This window comes from Theobroma umbraticum, unplaced genomic scaffold (genome assembly GCF_002168275.2).
Source record: "Theobroma umbraticum cultivar Fairchild unplaced genomic scaffold, ASM216827v3 scaffold_147.0, whole genome shotgun sequence".
In the NCBI taxonomy this organism is placed as follows: domain Eukaryota; kingdom Viridiplantae; phylum Streptophyta; class Magnoliopsida; order Malvales; family Malvaceae; genus Theobroma; species Theobroma umbraticum.
Window position 1 is genome coordinate 7,984,647 of NW_018397259.1, and position 19,458 is coordinate 8,004,104.

Consider the following 19,458-nt stretch of genomic DNA (forward strand, 5'->3'; position numbering starts at 1 on the left):
AAAGAGTTATCCAATCATACCAAAATATACATTAGGTATTTTCTCTCATTTTAACAAAATTGTATTTATCTTAATTTAAGAATTTCTTTTTTTTTAAAGAATTAAAAATTCACAACCCTTTATAGAAATATAAATACATTTACTATTGAATCAAATATTTAAACCGTTAATCTTTTTATTTTAATTTATTATTTTTAAGGAAAATCAATAAATTAATAGTGGCATAAAATGGGAGGTGAAGTGTAATGTGGGTGTAGCTTTATGTGATTGAGATAAATAGGAGGATAAAGAGTAGGATGCATACCCAATCATAGCAAGAGAAAAAGATAACAAAACAGTGAAGTTGGAATATTTAATGCAATCATGGGTGCATCATATATCCTTTAGACCAAATTCAATGCCACCTTCGTTTTAGGCTATCTGAACCCCCCTTGTCCAATCGGTATAAGCAAATTATTGGTAACCTAACAATATGATCACCACGCAATTCCTTTATACTTATAAAAAAGGGGAAAATAAAGAAGGATTTTTATTTTTAATTGGAAATGGATTAGGTATAATAACAGGAGTACCTAACATATCTGAAAAGGAAACCAAGAAAAAAATGGAAAGAACATACAAGATCTATTAGATAAAAGTAGGATAGTTTTCCAATTTACCCTGTTCTCACCCTATTCACAAGCCATTAAGCTACCAATTCCCAGTTCTTAAAACATGCAAAGATTGGATCCCCCAAGCAAATTAGATTAGAGTATCCATGTGATAAAAGGGGTAATCTTTTCTTTTCGGATGTGATGCATGTAAACACCCCAGATAAAAGGGGATAGCTTAGCCCCAAATGGTTCTCATTTCCTTAAAATTAGAGAGAGAGAAAAAGAAAACTATAGGAGCAAATCAAATTACATTTGCTGATTGATTGCACCATAGAAAAGCAACTAATTCAAAGTATGGGAGGGAATAAATCTGTTTGGACAAGTAGGAAGGAAGAACAGGAGCAATCAGCGAGTACAGCTTTACTTTGAATAAATATTAACAAATTGGGAAGGAACCTTTCTTTTTTTTCTTTTGAAAAAAATAAAAAGGCCTGGATCCCAAATCTTAGTATCCTTCTCTTCATGACTCTACAACAACATAGCATGATGACAAGTAAGACAATTGCATATATTTCCATCGAAAAATGTGGAATTTAGGTGTGACGAGACCCATTAATTTGTGTAAGAATTACGTTTTGATTGAAATGGGAATGTGAGGTTTACACCAAAAGAAGCACCATCTCTTACCAAATGAAACATTCACCCCTTCCTCTTATCTGTGACTCTCGAATGGTGATCAGAGCTCTTGTTCTGATCTTCATGAATACCTTTCGAGGTTGTAGCTCGGGAGAGAGACGATTTGTGCTCGGACCCAGAATGGAGTCTCTGGCTGGTGGAGAGGCGACTACTACCTGAAAGAAGCCAACTTGATCGACTATCACTGGGCCCCACAGAAGATGTTGGCCTGCTGCTTGAGGCAACTGCCCTCTTGGACAAGCTGCTAGGGCGGGTGGAAGAAGTTCGCCCCCTTCCAGAATCATTGTCCTGGAAAAAATTGAGAGAAATTCATAAATAGCCCTCAAAATAAAAGATGAGCTGTGGAGCACTGATTTGAACTCTACATGCATCATATATGCAAAGACATGGATGCATCAAAATTTATTCAAGGAATCGCATACAGTAGATCCAGATTCATATAGGAAATGGGCAAATAGACAATAACTGAAAGCAAATGCAACAAAATTTATGGCAGTCAATGCCTACCACATCCTTTGATGGTGATGCCCTCTCTGATACCTTCTGCTTTGAATGATCACTGAGATGTCCACTACCTGAAGCATTTTTCCTAGTAAATACCTCAACAGCACCTGAAAATCTATCGCGAATTTCTCGTCCCACTAGTCAAAACATGTAAGGAAAAAGGAGGAAAAGCATTAGGATTCACTAAACAAAAAGGGTAAAGAATTTTTTGCTTCCACAAAGTAACAACCAAGAAACTTCCTAAATCACCCTGCCACAGAAAGGCTATGTTAAGTATCCAAGCCTCAAGCATCATAATTGAAAATTGGGAATTGTATTTAGAAGTAGGAAGTCTGGAAAACAACGAAAATCAAGTAATTCAAATACATCCTTAGCAGTCCAAACATTTTAGTTACGCAAAACTTGATCCCCCTCCCTACACCCTCTCTGGATAACAGAGCACACCTGATGGCTTCTCCGTTCTTTCAGCAGATGGTCCAGCATTTAAAGCAGCTTTTCCACCTGATGGCTGAAAGACACAAGAAAGAATATAAGAATAATCTGTGATAGGAGAGAAGTAAAGGTCAAGATTTACAAACACTGACCCGCTGTCTAGAGCTACCAGTGAGCTGAGGATACTTGAGTATGGTCCAGTCAAATACATAGTCAAACTGATATCCTGCCAACAAAACCACCTTGAGAATCAAAAGGCAATAAACACTTTACCAGCCTTCAAAGAAAAATTTTCAAACAATGTTGTCTCATGATGTTATTGGCAAGTAATCTTATCATGCTTTCCAAAAAATGACAACATCTTGAAAGCGGGAAAGCTAAGTTCAGCTAGCAACAGAATGAGCTCTCACACATGTTTATCCATGTTATTATAACAAATTGTGTTCACCACACGTTTCAAATGCATCTTGACAGGAGTTAAGACACATCCTGTCTTACCTGTTAAGTCCGGTATAGTTGGTATTTAAATCCTTGTTCATTTTCAAGGTGTATGACTTACATACTGATATTTAGGTACAAGAAATTATTGCACATCAACCACCAATCTATGCAAAGTTTGTAATACAATTAAATGACTCTATCCATGACCAGAAGAAACTAGAAAGCTATGTCATCAAGATGCCAAAAAGCAACCCACCTTCCAATTGCTTCCACTATAATGCACAAAATTTTATATGCATCATGGTCACTCTTGTTGAGACCCACACATTATGGGCATTACAAAGGATACAAACAACTCCCAACTTCCACTATTAACTAAGACATGATAAAAGTATTTGAATAGGAAACTACAGTCTTTGGCTCTGACCTTCTCGAATAAATAAGTCTCGGAAAAGCCTCTTCAAGTATGAGTAATCTGGCTTGTCTTCGAAGCGTAATGATCGACAATAATGAAAGTATGATATGAACTCTGATGGATATGACTTGCAGAGTGCCTGAAGGAAGGATTTGCACATTTATGTAATTAGTTATAAATAAGAGAAGTGTAATGACAAGGTGAGGGCACCAGCCTTGCATTTCATATTCAGAATTTGATTGAACCTTAAAATACCTCAACAGGAGTTAGCATCTTCTTTTCACTGATTTTATCATACTTCTGTTTTTTTGTCCCCGCCTTCAGTCCCTGCCAGGGAAGGCTGATGCCAGCAAAACATAAATTTAAAGAACATGACCAATAAGAAATATTTTTCACATCAACAAACTTGGAATGCACAAAGAATAGTGCTTATAAAGTTATAACCTTCCTCGTAAAAAATACATGAGCACATAACCCAGTGATTCCAAATCATCTCTTCGGCTTTGTTCTGTGCATGAATTGAGCAACAATTAGATTACACAATGCACATCATGTCTAACATGCATAAGCAGAAACAATGAATAACTAATGTGGCACTTTACCCACCAACTCCAAGGTGAGTGTTAACGCTTGCATATCGAGCTGTGCCCGTAAGATTCTTGTTTTCTCTGTGAAGATATCAAATTCACAGAAGTTGAAACAAATTGAACATGAAGACTAAGTAGATAAACAACCACTCAATTAAACCATTGAAACTAATCCTGGATGCTTGTCAAAAATGTGATAACTTTCAACACATATTATATTAGCATGTAAGCAATAGAACAACAAACAGCGTAACCAAAATCAGGTCAAATACAACAACTGGTCAAGAACTTTCAAAATACATGGGTGACTCTCCTCTCCAGCTTGTTTGGCTGGATGTTATCATGCTCAAGGAGAGCCACCAATTGTAAGCAATTAGTTTACAAATATCTATCTCTCAGATAAAAAACATTTTACATACAACTGATAAACAAACAAAAAAAATGGGACAGCAGAAAACCTTAGCTCATTGTGCCACTATTTGGGATACGAAACAAATGGCAAATGCATACCTATAGGGTATGTGCTTGTGAGTTTGAAGATCCCTATACTTTTTAGCAAGGCCATAATCAATAATATACACCTGTTACATAATCCATGAGATGGTTAGTAGCAAATCCATAAAGTAATCAAAGCAACCATCTCAGTCACCATATCAAGATTTGAGGCTTTTAGTAATGGCATTTCGTATACTCAGCAACTACAGCTGCAATAACTTTTGGGAATTTACCAGTATGGCAATCTCCAAGTTATCAACTATTGATACTGGCAAAAAAAATGGAAACAACCTTCAATATACAATTGGTAACTGACATATGGCATAGACATGCAATACTTAAGTAAAGCTAAACTCAAGGAAAGGCCATTCTAAAATCCTATAAGAGGATATCAGGATAAAATTTTACTTCCCCACTAAAAAAGAAAAAAGTGATACATGTTCTTCAGTATCTTAATTTCACTCTTTATCAAATTAAATAATTGCATCATACTTAAGATGCAAAAATTCTTATGAGAAAGCTTCAAGACGAAATCCCATTGATGCATCGCCAATACAAGATCTTGCAGCTCACAGTGTACACAACAGAAAATTAGCTTTTACTCTGAAAACACAGTAATTTTCTTTTTTAAACTCTCTTATTGTAATATGAAACTATTAACTGCCAAGAATATGACTATGAAGTCTTTTGAGTGATGAGAAAACTAAATATGATAATCTTAAGCAGCACATATATGTACTAACAGGATTAAAAGTAATAAAATTTCACTTTCATGATTTCCACCTTTCTCTATAGTCACCAATCATGAAGTAAGACAATGTTCAAAGGAGTACACTCCAACATATAACTAGAGAGTGAAAGCATCACATTAGCTCGTATACCTGATTGGCTTTTCGTCCCAAACCCATTAGAAAGTTGTCAGGCTTTATATCACGATGAAGAAATCCCCTTGAGTGCATAAATTCAACTCTGTTGATCTAAAGGGTTAACAGCAATAAGAGTACTCATCACATGTGATGCTAACATAGGCAGCAAAACAAAAGTTCTTCAGTGAGACAGGTAAACATACTAACTGATCAGCGAGCATTAACACTGTCTTCAAAGAGAGCTTTCGATTGCAGTAGTTGAACAAGTCCTCAAGGCTTGGCCCTAGAAGCTCAATAACCATAATATTGTAGTCACCTTCAACTCCAAACCACTTGAGGTGGGGAACCCCCGCTTCATCAAAAACAATAAACAAAACAAACAATGAACTTCAGCTCATGTGTTTCATATTAAGGTCCTTTCTTCACAATTCACTAATTAAAATAAATTAACAGCAGAGCAAAATAAATAAAACCTTACTTCCACCCTGAAGAAGCATGTACAATTTTGACTCATAGTGAAGCTGAGGGTGCTTGGTCTTCACAGGTTCCTGAAGATGTGGGGAAAAAAACCCAGGTGGTCAAAAACGAAATAGATTAAGGTAGGGAATCAGTAGAAACATTCAAAATTTACTTCTCATAACATTTCAGGATTGGTGCTTTTCATACTAAAATGCATGATATTGTTGCAAGATCTAAGATACTTCTATAATGCAAAAAATCTCAGTATAGTCCTTTTTCGAAGATATCAAAATTTTTCTATCATACATGTCCAACTTCGACAGAGATAATGCTTAGACTGCTTTAAAGAGCCCAAAAACTTGCGAAAGTGCCCCAAAAGGCCCTGCCCCAAAAATTAATATATCCTTTAGTCCACATCTCTATTCCCATCAGCATTTTCAAAAGCCTCTAACTTGTCTTTTAGCATCCATTCCATCCAATCTCATAGCAAACTCAAAACCTTATCATCATTAACAGCATGTTCTAATCTAATAAATCTCTTCGAATCACAACTTCCTCAATAACTAAATCTATTGAAAAATTAGAACATATTCTCATAATAACTTAAATAAACTTATATTTCCACATAGAAAATATTCAAACACCAACCGATTGCATTGACATCGCCAAATACAACAAGCACGACATACTTAACCTTAATTTAGAGATAAAAAGTGAAAAATTAATCCCTATATAAGTTTCTTATAGCCGGTGATCATATACCTATATCTAAAATCAGCAAATCACTAACAAAAATTAAACTAATCAACATGTACCAAACTATTAATTCCAAAAATTAAGGCTCATACCATCTTTACAGCAACTTCTTCCCCAGTCTGTATATTGACCCCTATCAAAAAATAATTACCACATTAAATCAGATTAATTACTTTGATTTAAAAAGCGTAAAAATAAAGAGGAAAAGAGAGAGAGAGAGAGAGAGAGAGAGAGAGAGAGAGAGAGAGAGAGAGAGACTACCAAGGAAGAGCTCGCCGAAAGATCCAGCTCCGATCTTTCTACCCATTTTGAATTTCCCACCGACAATGCGATCCATTATCAATTTTTTTGATTATTAGACCAAAATTAATCAAAAATTAAAATGAAAATTTACAATCAGAGGAGCACGAAAAGGGAGATACAAAAGACGTAAATTATTGGATCAATGAGCCGCATTGCTGATTAAAAAGTAAAACTAAAAAATGGAGGAAAGTTTTCGTGGAAAAAATACAATAAAAGAATAAAAACAAGAAGATTATCAAATGAAGAGAGGAAAGATGGCGGGAAAAAGTGAAAGACAGAGAAGGAAAGAAAAAGGAAGATTTCAATAAAAAGAAGAAGAAGAAGAGAATTTATCTGTTTTCTCTGTTTCTCTGATTCTTTGGATTTTGAAGAAAAAATAAGTTCTCCTCTCTTTTTTTCCCCTTAAAACAACGGAACTTTTTCCTTTTCTTTTTTTTTTATTTTTTTTTTCTTGTGATTTCTCTTCTCCTTCCCCTTTCTCTCTCTTATTGCCTTTGCTTCATGCACGGTTAAGACGACGGCTCGAGCAGGCCACGTGAACAACACGTGCATAATACTTTAAATTTTTTTATGATAAAATTTAAAAAAATCAGTTTTTTAATTACGTGGCAATGGGATTTTTTTTTTCCTTTGATTTTCCGGGTAACCAAACAGGGGAGCTAGAAAAATAGAGAAAATGTACGGAAACTCGTAGGATGAAGACAGAGCGATGGATCTGTTGAATCAATTGGAGGCAATTTTGGAATCCGATCCCCTCATGTGAGTCGTTATACGTTTATTTGAAAAATGAGATCGTTTTACTTATGGAATTATATAGATTTATCATGTTAACTTTTGAAATTAGTTTAGATTTTTAAAGATGCCGTTGTGTTTAGTTACTGAGAAAATGGAGAAAAATGAAAGAAAATATTTTTAATCTTTCTCTAAAGTGAAAAGTCGATAATTATGATTTATAAATAGGAAAAAATTTTAAGAATATAATTATTAAAATTGAGAAAATGAAACTTTGTTGTATTTGATTTAGTTAGGAGAATTATATGAAACTTGGTTCAGGATTTTATTAATTGGCGCTTTTGCTACATTTTTTTTGTATTAAGTTAATGTTTGGAATGTAAACAGAACAAGTAATTTTGAAATTTTAAAAATTTTGCATTTAGTGGAAGAAAAAGAACAAAAAAGATGATTTTGCCCGTAGATGAATTTCTTTGAAAAGCAAGCAGGGGCAAGGAAATGGAACCTTAGTTGTTTATTTATATATTCTCACTGTTGAAATAGATTGTTTTATGTTACGATTGTAATATGAAGCTAATATTGCTGCCGTTCTTGAATTCAGTGATGAAGTAGGGTTTATTCACCCATCTCAGTTTGTCACACTCTGCGAAGAGGGTGGTGAATCCGGCGACTCATCCAAGGATGATGTTTTGGGACCTAGAAATACAAAATTTTGGAATAGAGATCATAAGTTGGGCATTTCAACTGAGGTTCTTCTTCCGTTGTGTAAGGCTGCAAAAGGTGCATGTATGGATGCAATGAAACAATATAGGACACTTAACAGCTTATCGAATAATAAACATGAGCATGAGAATATCATGAATGGCTCTTTGTCTTGTCAGTGTTTTGAAAGTGAAGTCATGAAGCATAGCAGGGCGCTTTTATTGTTAAGCTGCGATTTTGGCACTGCATGGAATTCCAGGTTTTCCCCACTCAATCTTTTATGTATATCCATAGTTATTGTTAACTTCTTCACTTGTACTTTGGATGCTAATCAATTTCTGGGAAGATGATTGGGATTTGTTGCTTACATGTCAGTGTGAAGCATTTTCATCTGGTCTGATTGACCATTGCTAGTTGTTTCACCCTGGAAAAATGGTTACAATATTTGATTAGCTGTGATTTGTAAATTTGGGCATGTAATTCTAGTTCACCCTGCTATTGAACACCAATTCCCTGTTCATGGTCCCATCCTTTGGGTTTTCAGGTCTCTGTTAAAACACAATGAAGCCAAAATTTCGGCGTAAACTTTGAAAATGATGGAATCAAACCTTTGAGATTATCTTTGCATGACCACAAGCTGAGAGTTTTTATGTCTTTAGCCTTTGTAGAGCTTTGAAGTTCCTTATGCTTGCTGCTATGTTATAATTTGTAAATTTTATCGTTGATGTGTAGTTTGTTTAGATCATGATCCTAGTTTATGTATTATGTCATGTCATTAGGAAGCTCGTTGTGTCAAAGAAGCAGCAACTGGCAATGTTTATGGATGAACTTCTCTTGTCAGCCCTTGTTCTTTCTTATTCACCTAAAAGTGAACAAGCTTGGAGCCACAGGCGATGGGTGATCAGGATGATTGCTGGAACATGTTCAACTCTGCCAGAGATTATAGCAAAAGAATCTGAGCTTGTCGAAAAAATAGCTGAGGTTTAATTTCAGCTCAGGAACTGGATACTATTGTATAATAAGGTTTATTAGCGTTTTCAAAGTAAATCCTTTATTTCTTTCTTTCTTCTCTCGCAAGAAGTGGCTATGAACTCCAAGATACTTAGTAGTTTGCCTAATGGTGTTGTCCCAGACTAAAAACTGAAAGGGATGAAACTGCAAAGCATATGAGTTGGGTTTATTAAGCTGTTTGCTTTCTGATGTGCATCTTATCTTGACAACTCACTAAAGTTCCTATGAATTTGTTCTAATCATTTTCCCCTTTTCATGTAAACCTCTGAATCTTTATTATTAAGATATGGACTCCTTTTGTGGGTAGAGTGGACCCCTACTAATGCATTTATGATATGGATTTTTATTCATCAACACCAATGATTGAGATATGTAACTGTGGATAAAACTGCAGTTAATCATATTCTTTTCTTTACAGAGATCAAAAATGAACTATCGTGCCTGGAATCATCGGTGCTGGTTAGTTTCCTACATGACAAGAGAACAGGTTAGATTATTGGATTATGCAGATTGTTCAAGTGTTATATACTGTTGCAACACAAGTTCTAGGTTTGCTGCACTTCACATATGTGTGAGAAAAAACAAATGATTAAAAACTGTACTTAGTGCAGAATTTTCAGAATTTTTAAAGGATAGAGTGTAGTGATATGTTCTCAGAATTCCACTGTTCCTGTTTTATGCTGCTAAATTTATGTTGTATATTATGTTTGTTTTTTGGTTTTTTAATACAGAGACACTTTGGTTCAAGAAAGCATCCGTTTTAAGTTTCTCTTAACATTGTTTTATTGATGTAAATATATAATTGCAGATGCTTCATGAGTTAAAGAAATCCAGAAATTGGGCCGGGTTACATGTTGCTGATAATTCATGCTTTCACTATCGCCGAGTAAGCTTTTATGTTACAGTCTGAAATTGATATTGCCTTCAAGAAAAGATATGTTTTTAGTTCAAAGAATACTGGGAAATATTTTGTTTTACCAGGGGTAAGTCATCATTAATATAATCTTTTATTTGAATAATAAATCTTATTCATGCTACTAACTATCTTAGTGTACCTCAATTTGCAGCGGCTAATGCTTGGAATTTTTGAGAATTCCTGCTGTAAACAAGAATGTGATGATTCTTCTTATGATGTTGAAAACTATCAAGTTGTGAAGGTACAACTTTGTGGCATACTCATGCAAATAAAACTACCAATTTCTTGTCTTTACCAAGAAAGTATACCGCACATGATATGTATTTGCTTTATTGATCATTGATCTCTTATGAAAAAATTTATTTACAACTTTCTTATTTGACCTCTTCAAAGTTGTACTGGACAGGCGGAACTTGATTGGAACGAAGTGTTAATAAAGCGTTATGTAGGGAGAGAGGTACAAGGCATTTTACCTATTCCTTTTCCCTCCTCAAAAAAAGAAAAGGGTGAATGGGGTTTGACAGAGTCAATGGTCTTGTTCTTTGTACTTTCATCGCTTTTCAAAACAAATATGGTCTATTTGTGACAGATGACACTTGTGCAGGCTAGTTATTTGTTCAGTGTCCAACTCACCTATTCCTGCATTCCTTAAAATTTTTAATTTATATTGTTTATCTTTGATAGGCTCTATGGCTACATCGTCGTTTCCTGTCCCAGTGTTCAATACGCCATTTGACAATGAATATGCATGGTATTTCCAGCCAGTCTGAGCAGAAAACCGGCATGGATGATGAAATCAGTATCTTCATGAATAATGAATTCTGTCTCCTAAATTCCTGCTCAACCATTCAAGATATGGAGTTTGAGGATTTCCAAGCACAAGCAATGTATTCAGCAATTTACTATTTATGGTTGATAAAGGTAATGTTATTTTGCTTAAGTTAAAGTGACTGTTTAAACAGGTTTCTTTGCAAGCTACTCTGTGGATTCTAACTTCTCTATTATGTATCAGCTAATTCCTCAATTTAGGGAGAGTGAAGTACAATTGAAGCTAAAAGCAGGAAACCTGAAGACTATACTACATAAGACATGTCCTGAAAGATCTTTTCTTTGGGACTTTTTGGACTTAAATGGAAGCTTATAATCAGCATGTAAGGGAGAATTAGTTCAGCTTTGGTAAATATTACCTATTACATGACATATCTATGACTATTTAATTTGGTATTTACCTTATCTGCACAGGTTGGATTGTGGCACTGAAAATAAAGAATTTCTAATCTTACTTTTCTAATCAAGTTAGCTGGTTTTCACTGAAACAAAGTAGCTTGGAAAGTAGAGAAATTTATTTCTTAAACAAATAGTTAAAAAGCAGAGATTAATATTGCTTTTAATATCTAGCTATAATTGGACCACATGTTGGACAGTTGATATGTGGATTAGCTCACCTAATCTTTTGATATTTCAAGGTTATGTGCATATTAGGTACCATTGTCTTTCTTTTCTTTTTCTTTTTAATTTTGAGAAATTATTACGATTTATTATGCTCTCTGGTTAGCCTACACTCTACAATGATTTTCTCGAGGCTGCTATATATGTCAGCTCACATTCCGCAAGTATGAAGGCAGTTAGGTTTGTTATCTGTGATGGGGGCCATGATCAAAGGCCTGCAGCCATGCATGAGCACTGTAATTCAGTTATCTTTTTGAAGAATGGATCCCTCGTGAATTATTTCAAATGTTTGATAAGATATCTTATTGACATGCAGGTAATAATAATACTTTGTTCATTTCAACTTCTGAGGGTGCATCCTCATGTTTTCCAGCTCTCTAGAGATCAGAATGCCATGAGGAAAATGCAGCTATTATAGATTTGAACAATGGCTGGCCATTCCTACTTTGCCTAGGTCCTTGAAATAAAGTTGTACCCAAAAAAAAAAATAAAGTGGGAAGCAACTGCTAGCAAAACTGGACACAGTAGAAATGCACAAGGAGTTTGCTGAGTTGGTTTGAAAACCATTACAGCTTTGCATGACCTTTGTGTTTTCTTTTGTAACTGATGTCCACCTCTTTGGATTCTGAATGTATGAGTTGGGAGTTTCAAGTCCACATGTTATAACATTAATGTCAAACTCTTTCTTCCCACTACAATGGCCTACCCAATTAAAGCAATCGAATGTTAGCCAGTGCTTTTTGTCTCCAAAATGTTCCCTAAAGTGATGGTTGCTTCCCTTGTCGAGTGGGGGTAACATTGCACACCAATCACAAAAGTGACTGTTGCTACCCTTTGTCGAGTGGGAGCCATTGTTCACCAATCCGAAAAAATTGAACCGGTGACATAACGTGATTATAAGCAATGTGATATATAGAAAAATAATATTACAGTGTTTGGTATACAAGTAAAATAATAATTAAAATATAGAAAAAATAATATTGCAGTGTTTAGTTTACAAGTACTTTAGTGGGAATGTAATGTTAATTGTCAAAATTACCCTTAATTATTAAAATATAAATTTAATATATTTATTTTTTATTATTAATTTTTATATAATATCATTTCTTAAATATATTTTTAATATCATATATTTATTTTATTTATTATTATAATATTTTATATTTTATTTTTAATATATTTATATTTTTATTATTAATTTTTATATAATATCATTTCTTAAATATATTTTTAATGTCATATATTTTATTTTATTTATTATTATAATATTTTATTTTTTATTTTTAATATATTTATATTTATATTATTAATTTTTATATAATATCATATTTTAAATATATTTTTAATATCATATATTTTATTTTTATTTATTATTATAATTTTATTATATTTTATTTTCATTCTTAATATATTTTTATTATTATATATTTTATTTTAATTTGTTTTACCTATATTATATAATGTTAATTTTTTATATTTTATTTTATTTTATTTTTATTCTTATATTATATATTTTATTTTAATTTGTTTTACTATATTATATAAATGTTAATTTTTATATTATTTTTTTTTTTTTATTCTTATATTATATATTTTATTTTAATATGTTTTATTTTAATTATAATATTATAAAATATTTTTAATAAGATAATAAAGTTGAAGGGTAAAATTGTTTTTAAGAATATTACATGAGTGCAATGTAATGTGATTGCATTGATTTTGGAATGTAATTACATTACATCCATTGGCTGTAATGTTTACAGTAATATGTTATAAAATAAACATTGTAATGTAATTTAATAAGTTACATTACAGATAATGTATTTTACATCTATGATATCAAACGGATTTTAAATATAATATAATATATGCAACTGGGCTTCCCTTTGCTTGGGATTGGCTCCAGTAACAAAAATTCTCTACTATGGCCCGTAGGCTTTCCGGGTCAAACAATGTCCAAACCCAATACCGATGTCCAAGCCAGATGCCTTATCCTTGAGTTATGCCCACATATCCAACTGAAAATCTGTGTAAGACCACGTGCCAGCAAAGAACACCATAAAGCACAGACACATCTTTTAAGTTTTTGTCACCATTCCTTTCAGTTTTTTAGGTACTCTCTCTCCATTTCTTCTTTCTATCTTTCTCCCTTTAGCTAGCTGTAGAGCAAAATGATCTTCCTTGAACATTGAGCACCAGGGGAAAAAAAAAAAAGACTGAAAATCATTATCAATGACACTGTTTTCAACTGAGTTAGTTCCCCATAGTCTACCCTTTACTACACAACAACTAAAACCAACTTCAAATTCACATTCACATCATACTTCTTTGGTGAGTTGCTTAAACCATGAGAGTCAAGATAGAAGTAGTAAGTCTAGAAAAAAGGAAAAAGTTAGGGTTTCAGCTGAAACAAGACCAACCCATCTCTTATCTTTTGATTTTAAAGAGACTCATTTGATGAAACTACTCAATAGGTCATGCAAGGCAGGCAAGTACAATGAAGCATTTTACTTTCTTGAGTGCATGGTTGGCAAAGGTTACAAGCCTGATGTTGTTCTTTGTACAAAGATGATTAAAGGGTTTTTCTATGGAAGGAATGTTGAGAAAGCTACTAGGGTTATAGAAATTTTGGAAAAGTATGGTGAACCTGATGTTTTTGCTTACAATGCAATAATTAGTGGGTTTTGTAAGATGAACCGGCTTGATTTTGCTAATAAAGTGCTTGATAGGATGAGAAGTAGAGGGTTTTCACCTGATGTTGTTACATATAATATAATGATTGGGAGTTTTTGTAGTAGAGGGAAACTTGATTCAGCTTGCAAGGTTATGAATCAGTTGTTGAAAGATAATTGCAAGCCTTCTGTTATTACCTACACAATTCTGATAGAGGCAACCATGCTTCAAGGTGGAATTAATGAAGCTATGAAACTTTTGGATGAAATGTTATCAAAAGGACTTCGACCAGATATGTTCACTTACAATGCAATTATTAGAGGAATGTGCAAAGATGGGATGGTGGATAGAGCTTTTAAGTTTGTTAGAAGCTTAAAGGCTAGGGGTTGTCAGCCAGATGTGATTTCTTACAACATTTTGTTACGAGCACTTTTGAATCAGGGGAAGTGGGTTGAAGGGGGGAAACTAGTGACAGAGATGGTTTCTGGAGGTTGTGAACCAAATGTTGTTACTTATAGCATCTTGATCAGCTCTCTTTGTCGTGAAGGACAACTTGAGGAGGCTGTAAATGTATTAAAGATGATGAAAGAAAGGGGTTTGACGCCTGATGCTTATAGTTATGATCCATTGATCTCTGCATTCTGCAAAGAAGGGAGACTAGATTTGGCAATTGAGTTTTTGGATTACATGATCTCTGATGGTTGCCTGCCAGATATTGTTAACTACAACACAGTCTTAGCTACTCTGTGTAAGAATGGAAATGCTGAGCAGGCTTTGGAAATCTTTGAGAAGCTTCGTGAGGTTGGATGTCCTCCAAATGTGAGTTCTTACAACACTATGTTCAGTGCACTATGGAGCTCTGGGGATAAAGTCAAGGCTTTGGAAATGATATCAGAGATGCTTAGGAAAAGAATTGGTCCTGATGAAATTACTTACAATTCACTCATCTCCTGCTTGTGCAGAGATGGGATGGTTGACGAAGCTATTGAGTTGCTAGTTGACATGGGATGTAGTGGGATTCCCCCCACAGTAATCAGTTACAATATTGTTCTTCTTGGTCTATGCAAAGTACACAGAATCAATGATGCCATTGAAGTGTTAGCAGCAATGGTTGATAAGCAATGTCAGCCAAATGAAACCACTTACATATTACTGATTGAAGGGATTGGTTTCGCCGGATGGCGTTCTGAAGCTATGGAGTTGGCCAATGCCCTTGTCAGAATGGAAGCTATTTCTAAAGATTCATTCAAACGTTTGAACAGAACTTTTCCTTTGCTTGATGTTTACAAAGAGTTTGCTGTTTCTGATTCTAATAAGTAGCACCCATTGACCATTTTGTCACATATCAGCAACATGAGCCGTCTAACTATAATCTTGCCATATCTTGTTTCATTACTCTTATTCTATCAACTTATTTATCCTCTCTGAACTTTGAAGGCGTGCGCACGGTTCTGACAAGGAAGAGTCTTTTTTCCTTCTGGACCTCTGAGGTTCAGCTGCATGTTTTTGTTATTATTTCCCTTTATACATGTTCTTACCACATGTAGTTTGGAATATTTTGTTGAACCTCTCCAAGACCATCAAACAAGGTCTCTGGCTCGGGCGCATAGCCTGCATAAAATATGACTTCCAGCTATATTATTTTGACTAAATAAAGAACACCCTCAACTTGCAGGACTTTAATCTAAGTGCCTAATACAGCTATATTGCTTGGTGGAAATTTCTCTGCGGTGGATGTTAAGCTGCCAACTTATCTGCAGCACAAGGCTATGTATTAACATCAAGTGGCATATCTGTCAAATCAATATTGTAGTTAAACCCAGGTAACTAAACTCTTTCTTTTCACCATTTAATTCAACTTCAAGGTCCTATAAGACGCAAAACTCTTATTGAAGGCTGGGCTTGAGAGTATAATCAAGTGATTACAATCATGATACATGAATTCTCTATTCTAGGCACATCCTTATAGATTAATTTCAATAACAAATGGGAGATTAATTTCAATAACAAATGGGGGATACATGCGAAAAGTCTTGTAGAAGCCAAAGAAATGATATTTCCATTCATGCTCTTTGAAAAAAACCATACCTAACCAGTCAAGTAACAGTCTAATGAAAGACAACAAGAAGTTAAATAGATGAAGCAAAGGCTGAAAACCAAGTAAAGAGAGAAGGTTGTCCTAATTCATTGGTGTAAACAGCAGACCACTATGGCTCCATGCTTTGAGGAGATTACAGAAGCAAGGAGCTTCAAATTGAAATAAGTTTCAACAGAAGTTGGAAAAACTCTCTGCCCAAAAATTGGCTATCAAGATCAACTAATTTCACTCTGCACAAAGTCTTTAACTCAACAGGGTCCTTTCCCCGAAAACCTGCCATTCCATCAACTTTTGATGCAATTTGTTAGCTTCTTCCATCATACCAGCATCAGCTATACCTTTGATTATAGTCAAATAAGTTGTCTCATCTGGTTTACACCGACTTGAGACCATCATTTCCAGAACTTGTATGGCCAAGTCTACCTTCTCCTTTTTACATAACCCATGGATTACCATTTTATAAGCGCTATTTCCCACTCTGTGCTCCCTCTCACCCATCACCCTTAAGGTCTCTACAGCTCTCTCAAATTGACCTGCCCGGCAAAATCCCCAAACCAAGCAACGATGGGTTATGTCATCGGGACTGATCCCATCTTCTAACATCTTATCATATAATCCCATTGCTTTCTCCATATCACCACTTCTAGTCAATCCATCAATGACAGTGTTATAAGTTATCAAACCAGGGGAGCAGCTGCTCCCACTTAAAAATTGAAGTAATTGAAGAGCCTCTTCCACCATGCCTTCTTTTGAAAGAGCACCAAGCAGAGTGTTATAAGTAACAATGTCTGGAGAACAATTTTGAGAAACCATTTGATCAAAGAAGTTGATTGCACGGTCTAATAGTCCATATTTACACAAACCATTGATCAAAATGTTGTAAGTAACCACAGTTGGAGGATGGGAAGTTTCCTTCATGATGGCAAGTATCTCATCCACTTCATCCCAACATCCATGACTAGAAAGAGAATGGATAAGGGTGTTATATGTTATAGCATTGGGCTCCATGCCATGAGATATAATATTATATATGACTAAAGCAGCATCCTCATACTTCCCCCGTTTACAAGTAAAATTAACCAGTGAATTGTAGGTAACAATGTCCGGATAACAACCTTCTATGGCCATATCATCCAATACTTCCATGGCCCGTACAGTCCCATAATGCTTGCAGACGAGCTCAATGAGAATGGTATAGGTGATTAGATACGGTGGGCATCCCTTTCTCAATTGATCCTTCCAAAACCCAACAGCCTGATCAAAAATCCCATTATCAAACATGCAGCGTATTATTGTATTGTATGTAATCACATCTGGAGGGCAACCACTCAAGCTCATGTCTTCCAAAAGATCAATTGCAGATCTTATGCACCCTCTTTTACAAAGACCACGAACCATCATGTTATAGGTAATATTGTCAGGTACCCCACCAGACATTATCATAACTTGTAGAACTTTGGCAGCTTTATCAAGCTCATCTACTTTTAGGAAACCCCTGATTAAGTTTATGCAAGAAGGGAAATGAGGAATTTGATTCTGACGGGCCATAATTTCTATCAACCGTGATGCATCTTTCAATCTTCCATTGCTGCAGAACTTCTGAAGAATATCATTGTTGGTTTCCTCATCATTTCTAACAAGAGGTCCATCTAAAACTGATGTCACAGAATTAGAAAGCCTTTTTGAATTTATTTGCTCTTTGAATTTTCTCTTAACACGCGGGATATGATCTTCTGAACTCCCCCATTCATCTTGATCAATTTTGTCTCTGTCAATACATACACTTCTCTGCAGTGCTCTGAACCGTAAAGAAAATGCCTCTCTTTCTGAACCATTATCTACCTTCCATGGCAAGCAAGATTGGCTTCTACGACTACATTTGATCAAACAAATTAAATGAAAAGTAGATACGTTTACTGTTGAGTACTTCCGAGAGCTACAACATAGGCCAGGTTGCTTCAAACCCCATGGCGAACCATGAAAACGGCAAATCTCAACCGGAGAGTTCCAAGGAGTAGCTGCATATCCCATGTCCTTCTATCCAGTCAATAGAATAAACTTCAATTACTTGCAAAATCACAATATGTTTGAAAAACCTAAACTACACTTCACTCTTATTCAATAAAAACTCAACTAAGATCAATTCCCGCATAAAAGCACTTGTTTCATTGTTTCAGGCTAAAATTTGAGATAATTGGTAAGTAATTCTCCTGCTTTCTCCACTCTTTCAAATTGAGAAGAAGCAACAGACCTGTGAAACTGGAAACAAGCAAAACCAATACCACGAACTCTGTAAATATATATACACACACAATAAGAATCAGCAAACTAATGAACATGTCCTGGTAATTGAAAGCAGATGGCCATATGATGAATGATGGGAAATGTAAGTTGAAACGGAAAAAAGAACTTGTCAGTTCCTAAAGCCAAAGAATTATGAAGTCCATAGAACACAGAGACAGAGAGAGAGAGAGAGAGAGAGAGAGACTAATGCAAGTGAAATGAAAAAAATACAAATATCCAATTCACAATCACAAAATTCATGGGGAGATGGAGGGGGTTCTTGAAACACAGAAAACAAATCCCATATTAAAGTTAAAAGTTTTAGCATTAAAGATGAATATAACAATATCCAATATAAATTCCAAACTCTTTCCCATTAGAAAAAGTAAGAATACTTACAATTCCCAAGGTTTCAAGTCTCAAAACATCCAAAATTACCAGAATTATTCAACTTAAGGCATCCTAGCGTGGAAAACAAACAAATTAAAAGAAAAAGAGAAGCCTTCCATTGTCAAACTTCAATCTGGAACAAAATGAATATAGAATAAACTGGACGCAGAGAACAGAAGACTGCTTATCAAAATTCCAGTTGAGGAACCCAATCCACATAATTCAAAACCATAACCATATTTACATTAGACAGCATCATTAATTATCTAAAATAAGATCAAAAAATTATTTTAAAAACCTCAAATTTAACAACCCATTTCCTATCATTCCAACCATTGACTATTTCGCCTAAATAACATTAAAAAAAAAAAAGAACGACCAGTCTTTCAAGAAGCCACAAAAAATTAATAACCCAGAATAGAAAAGGGCTTACCTGAATTTAAACCTTTAACTTAAAGAAGAAATTGAATAAAAAAGAGTAATCTTTAGCAACTCTGTTTCTGGACATAGCCAAAGGCAAAGCAAAGCTTCTATCTTCCACTTCTGTTGATGAGGTGACGTCAAGTACTAGGGTTCAGTTAGTAGCAAAATTACATTTAAGTACATGGATTTTAAATCAATTTACAATTCAGGACCTGAAAGCAAAAAAAAAAACCT

At 34.6% G+C, this 19,458-nt stretch overlaps 4 protein-coding genes across 6 annotated transcripts; 2 read left to right on the top strand and 2 right to left on the bottom strand.

Annotated features, from left to right (window-relative positions):
- Nucleotides 1–996: 996 nt before the first annotated feature.
- Nucleotides 997–6,996, bottom strand: LOC110416031 (casein kinase 1-like protein 10). 2 transcript variants are annotated; one of them, XM_021427854.2, is made up of 14 exons: nucleotides 6,506–6,996; nucleotides 6,337–6,377; nucleotides 5,508–5,577; nucleotides 5,233–5,381; nucleotides 5,045–5,140; nucleotides 4,179–4,249; nucleotides 3,688–3,749; nucleotides 3,526–3,589; nucleotides 3,337–3,421; nucleotides 3,094–3,220; nucleotides 2,378–2,451; nucleotides 2,238–2,301; nucleotides 1,797–1,930; nucleotides 997–1,577 (listed from the first exon to the last, which is right to left on the bottom strand). In XM_021427854.2, exons 1-14 carry the CDS (start codon nucleotides 6,579–6,581, stop codon nucleotides 1,293–1,295), a joined length of 1,398 nt encoding a protein of 465 aa, XP_021283529.1. In that variant the 5' UTR covers nucleotides 6,582–6,996; the 3' UTR covers nucleotides 997–1,292. The 2 variants fall into 2 exon arrangements, with proteins under 2 accessions (XP_021283529.1, XP_021283530.1); XM_021427855.2 differs by lacking the exons at nucleotides 6,337–6,377; nucleotides 6,506–6,996 and having other exon boundaries at nucleotides 5,503–5,578.
- A 144-nt stretch (nucleotides 6,997–7,140) lies between these two features.
- LOC110416032 (Protein prenylyltransferase superfamily protein) lies at nucleotides 7,141–12,055 on the top strand. Of its 2 annotated transcripts, none has more exons than XM_089783478.1 (10): nucleotides 7,141–7,306; nucleotides 7,881–8,240; nucleotides 8,761–8,962; nucleotides 9,411–9,479; nucleotides 9,801–9,878; nucleotides 10,060–10,149; nucleotides 10,315–10,365; nucleotides 10,593–10,829; nucleotides 10,921–11,084; nucleotides 11,674–12,055. In XM_089783478.1, the coding sequence occupies exons 1-9, from the start codon at nucleotides 7,257–7,259 to the stop codon at nucleotides 11,050–11,052; spliced, it is 1,269 nt and encodes a 422-aa protein (XP_089639604.1). In that variant the 5' UTR covers nucleotides 7,141–7,256; the 3' UTR covers nucleotides 11,053–11,084; nucleotides 11,674–12,055. The 2 variants fall into 2 exon arrangements, with proteins under 2 accessions (XP_089639604.1, XP_021283531.1); XM_021427856.2 differs by having other exon boundaries at nucleotides 7,142–7,306; nucleotides 10,921–11,059.
- Nucleotides 12,056–13,088: 1,033 nt separating this feature from the next.
- On the top strand, nucleotides 13,089–15,820 carry LOC110415141 (Pentatricopeptide repeat (PPR-like) superfamily protein). Its single transcript, XM_021426664.1, has one exon. The coding sequence runs from the start codon at nucleotides 13,590–13,592 to the stop codon at nucleotides 15,348–15,350; it is 1,761 nt and encodes a 586-aa protein (XP_021282339.1). The 5' UTR covers nucleotides 13,089–13,589; the 3' UTR covers nucleotides 15,351–15,820.
- A 247-nt stretch (nucleotides 15,821–16,067) lies between these two features.
- Nucleotides 16,068–19,335, bottom strand: LOC110415140 (Pentatricopeptide repeat (PPR) superfamily protein). Its single transcript, XM_021426663.1, has 2 exons — nucleotides 19,235–19,335; nucleotides 16,068–18,387 (listed from the first exon to the last, which is right to left on the bottom strand). Exon 2 carries the CDS (start codon nucleotides 18,157–18,159, stop codon nucleotides 16,372–16,374), a length of 1,788 nt encoding a protein of 595 aa, XP_021282338.1. The 5' UTR covers nucleotides 18,160–18,387; nucleotides 19,235–19,335; the 3' UTR covers nucleotides 16,068–16,371.
- Nucleotides 19,336–19,458: the final 123 nt, after the last annotated feature.

Coding starts and splice junctions, on each gene's coding strand:
- LOC110416031 (XM_021427854.2), bottom strand. CDS start 6,581: ATGGATCGCATTGTCGGTGGGAAATTCAAAATGGGTAGAAAGATCGGA. Junction 2,302..2,377: donor CTGGTAGCTCTAGACAGCGG/GTCAGTGTTTGT, acceptor TGTGTCTTTCAG/CCATCAGGTGGAAAAGCTGC. Junction 1,578..1,796: donor CATCACCATCAAAGGATGTG/GTAGGCATTGAC, acceptor AATTTTTTCCAG/GACAATGATTCTGGAAGGGG.
- LOC110416032 (XM_089783478.1), top strand. CDS start 7,257: ATGGATCTGTTGAATCAATTGGAGGCAATTTTGGAATCCGATCCCCTC. Junction 7,307..7,880: donor TTGGAATCCGATCCCCTCAT/GTGAGTCGTTAT, acceptor TCTTGAATTCAG/TGATGAAGTAGGGTTTATTC. Junction 8,241..8,760: donor GGCACTGCATGGAATTCCAG/GTTTTCCCCACT, acceptor TCATGTCATTAG/GAAGCTCGTTGTGTCAAAGA.
- LOC110415141 (XM_021426664.1), top strand. CDS start 13,590: ATGACACTGTTTTCAACTGAGTTAGTTCCCCATAGTCTACCCTTTACT.
- LOC110415140 (XM_021426663.1), bottom strand. CDS start 18,159: ATGGGATATGCAGCTACTCCTTGGAACTCTCCGGTTGAGATTTGCCGT.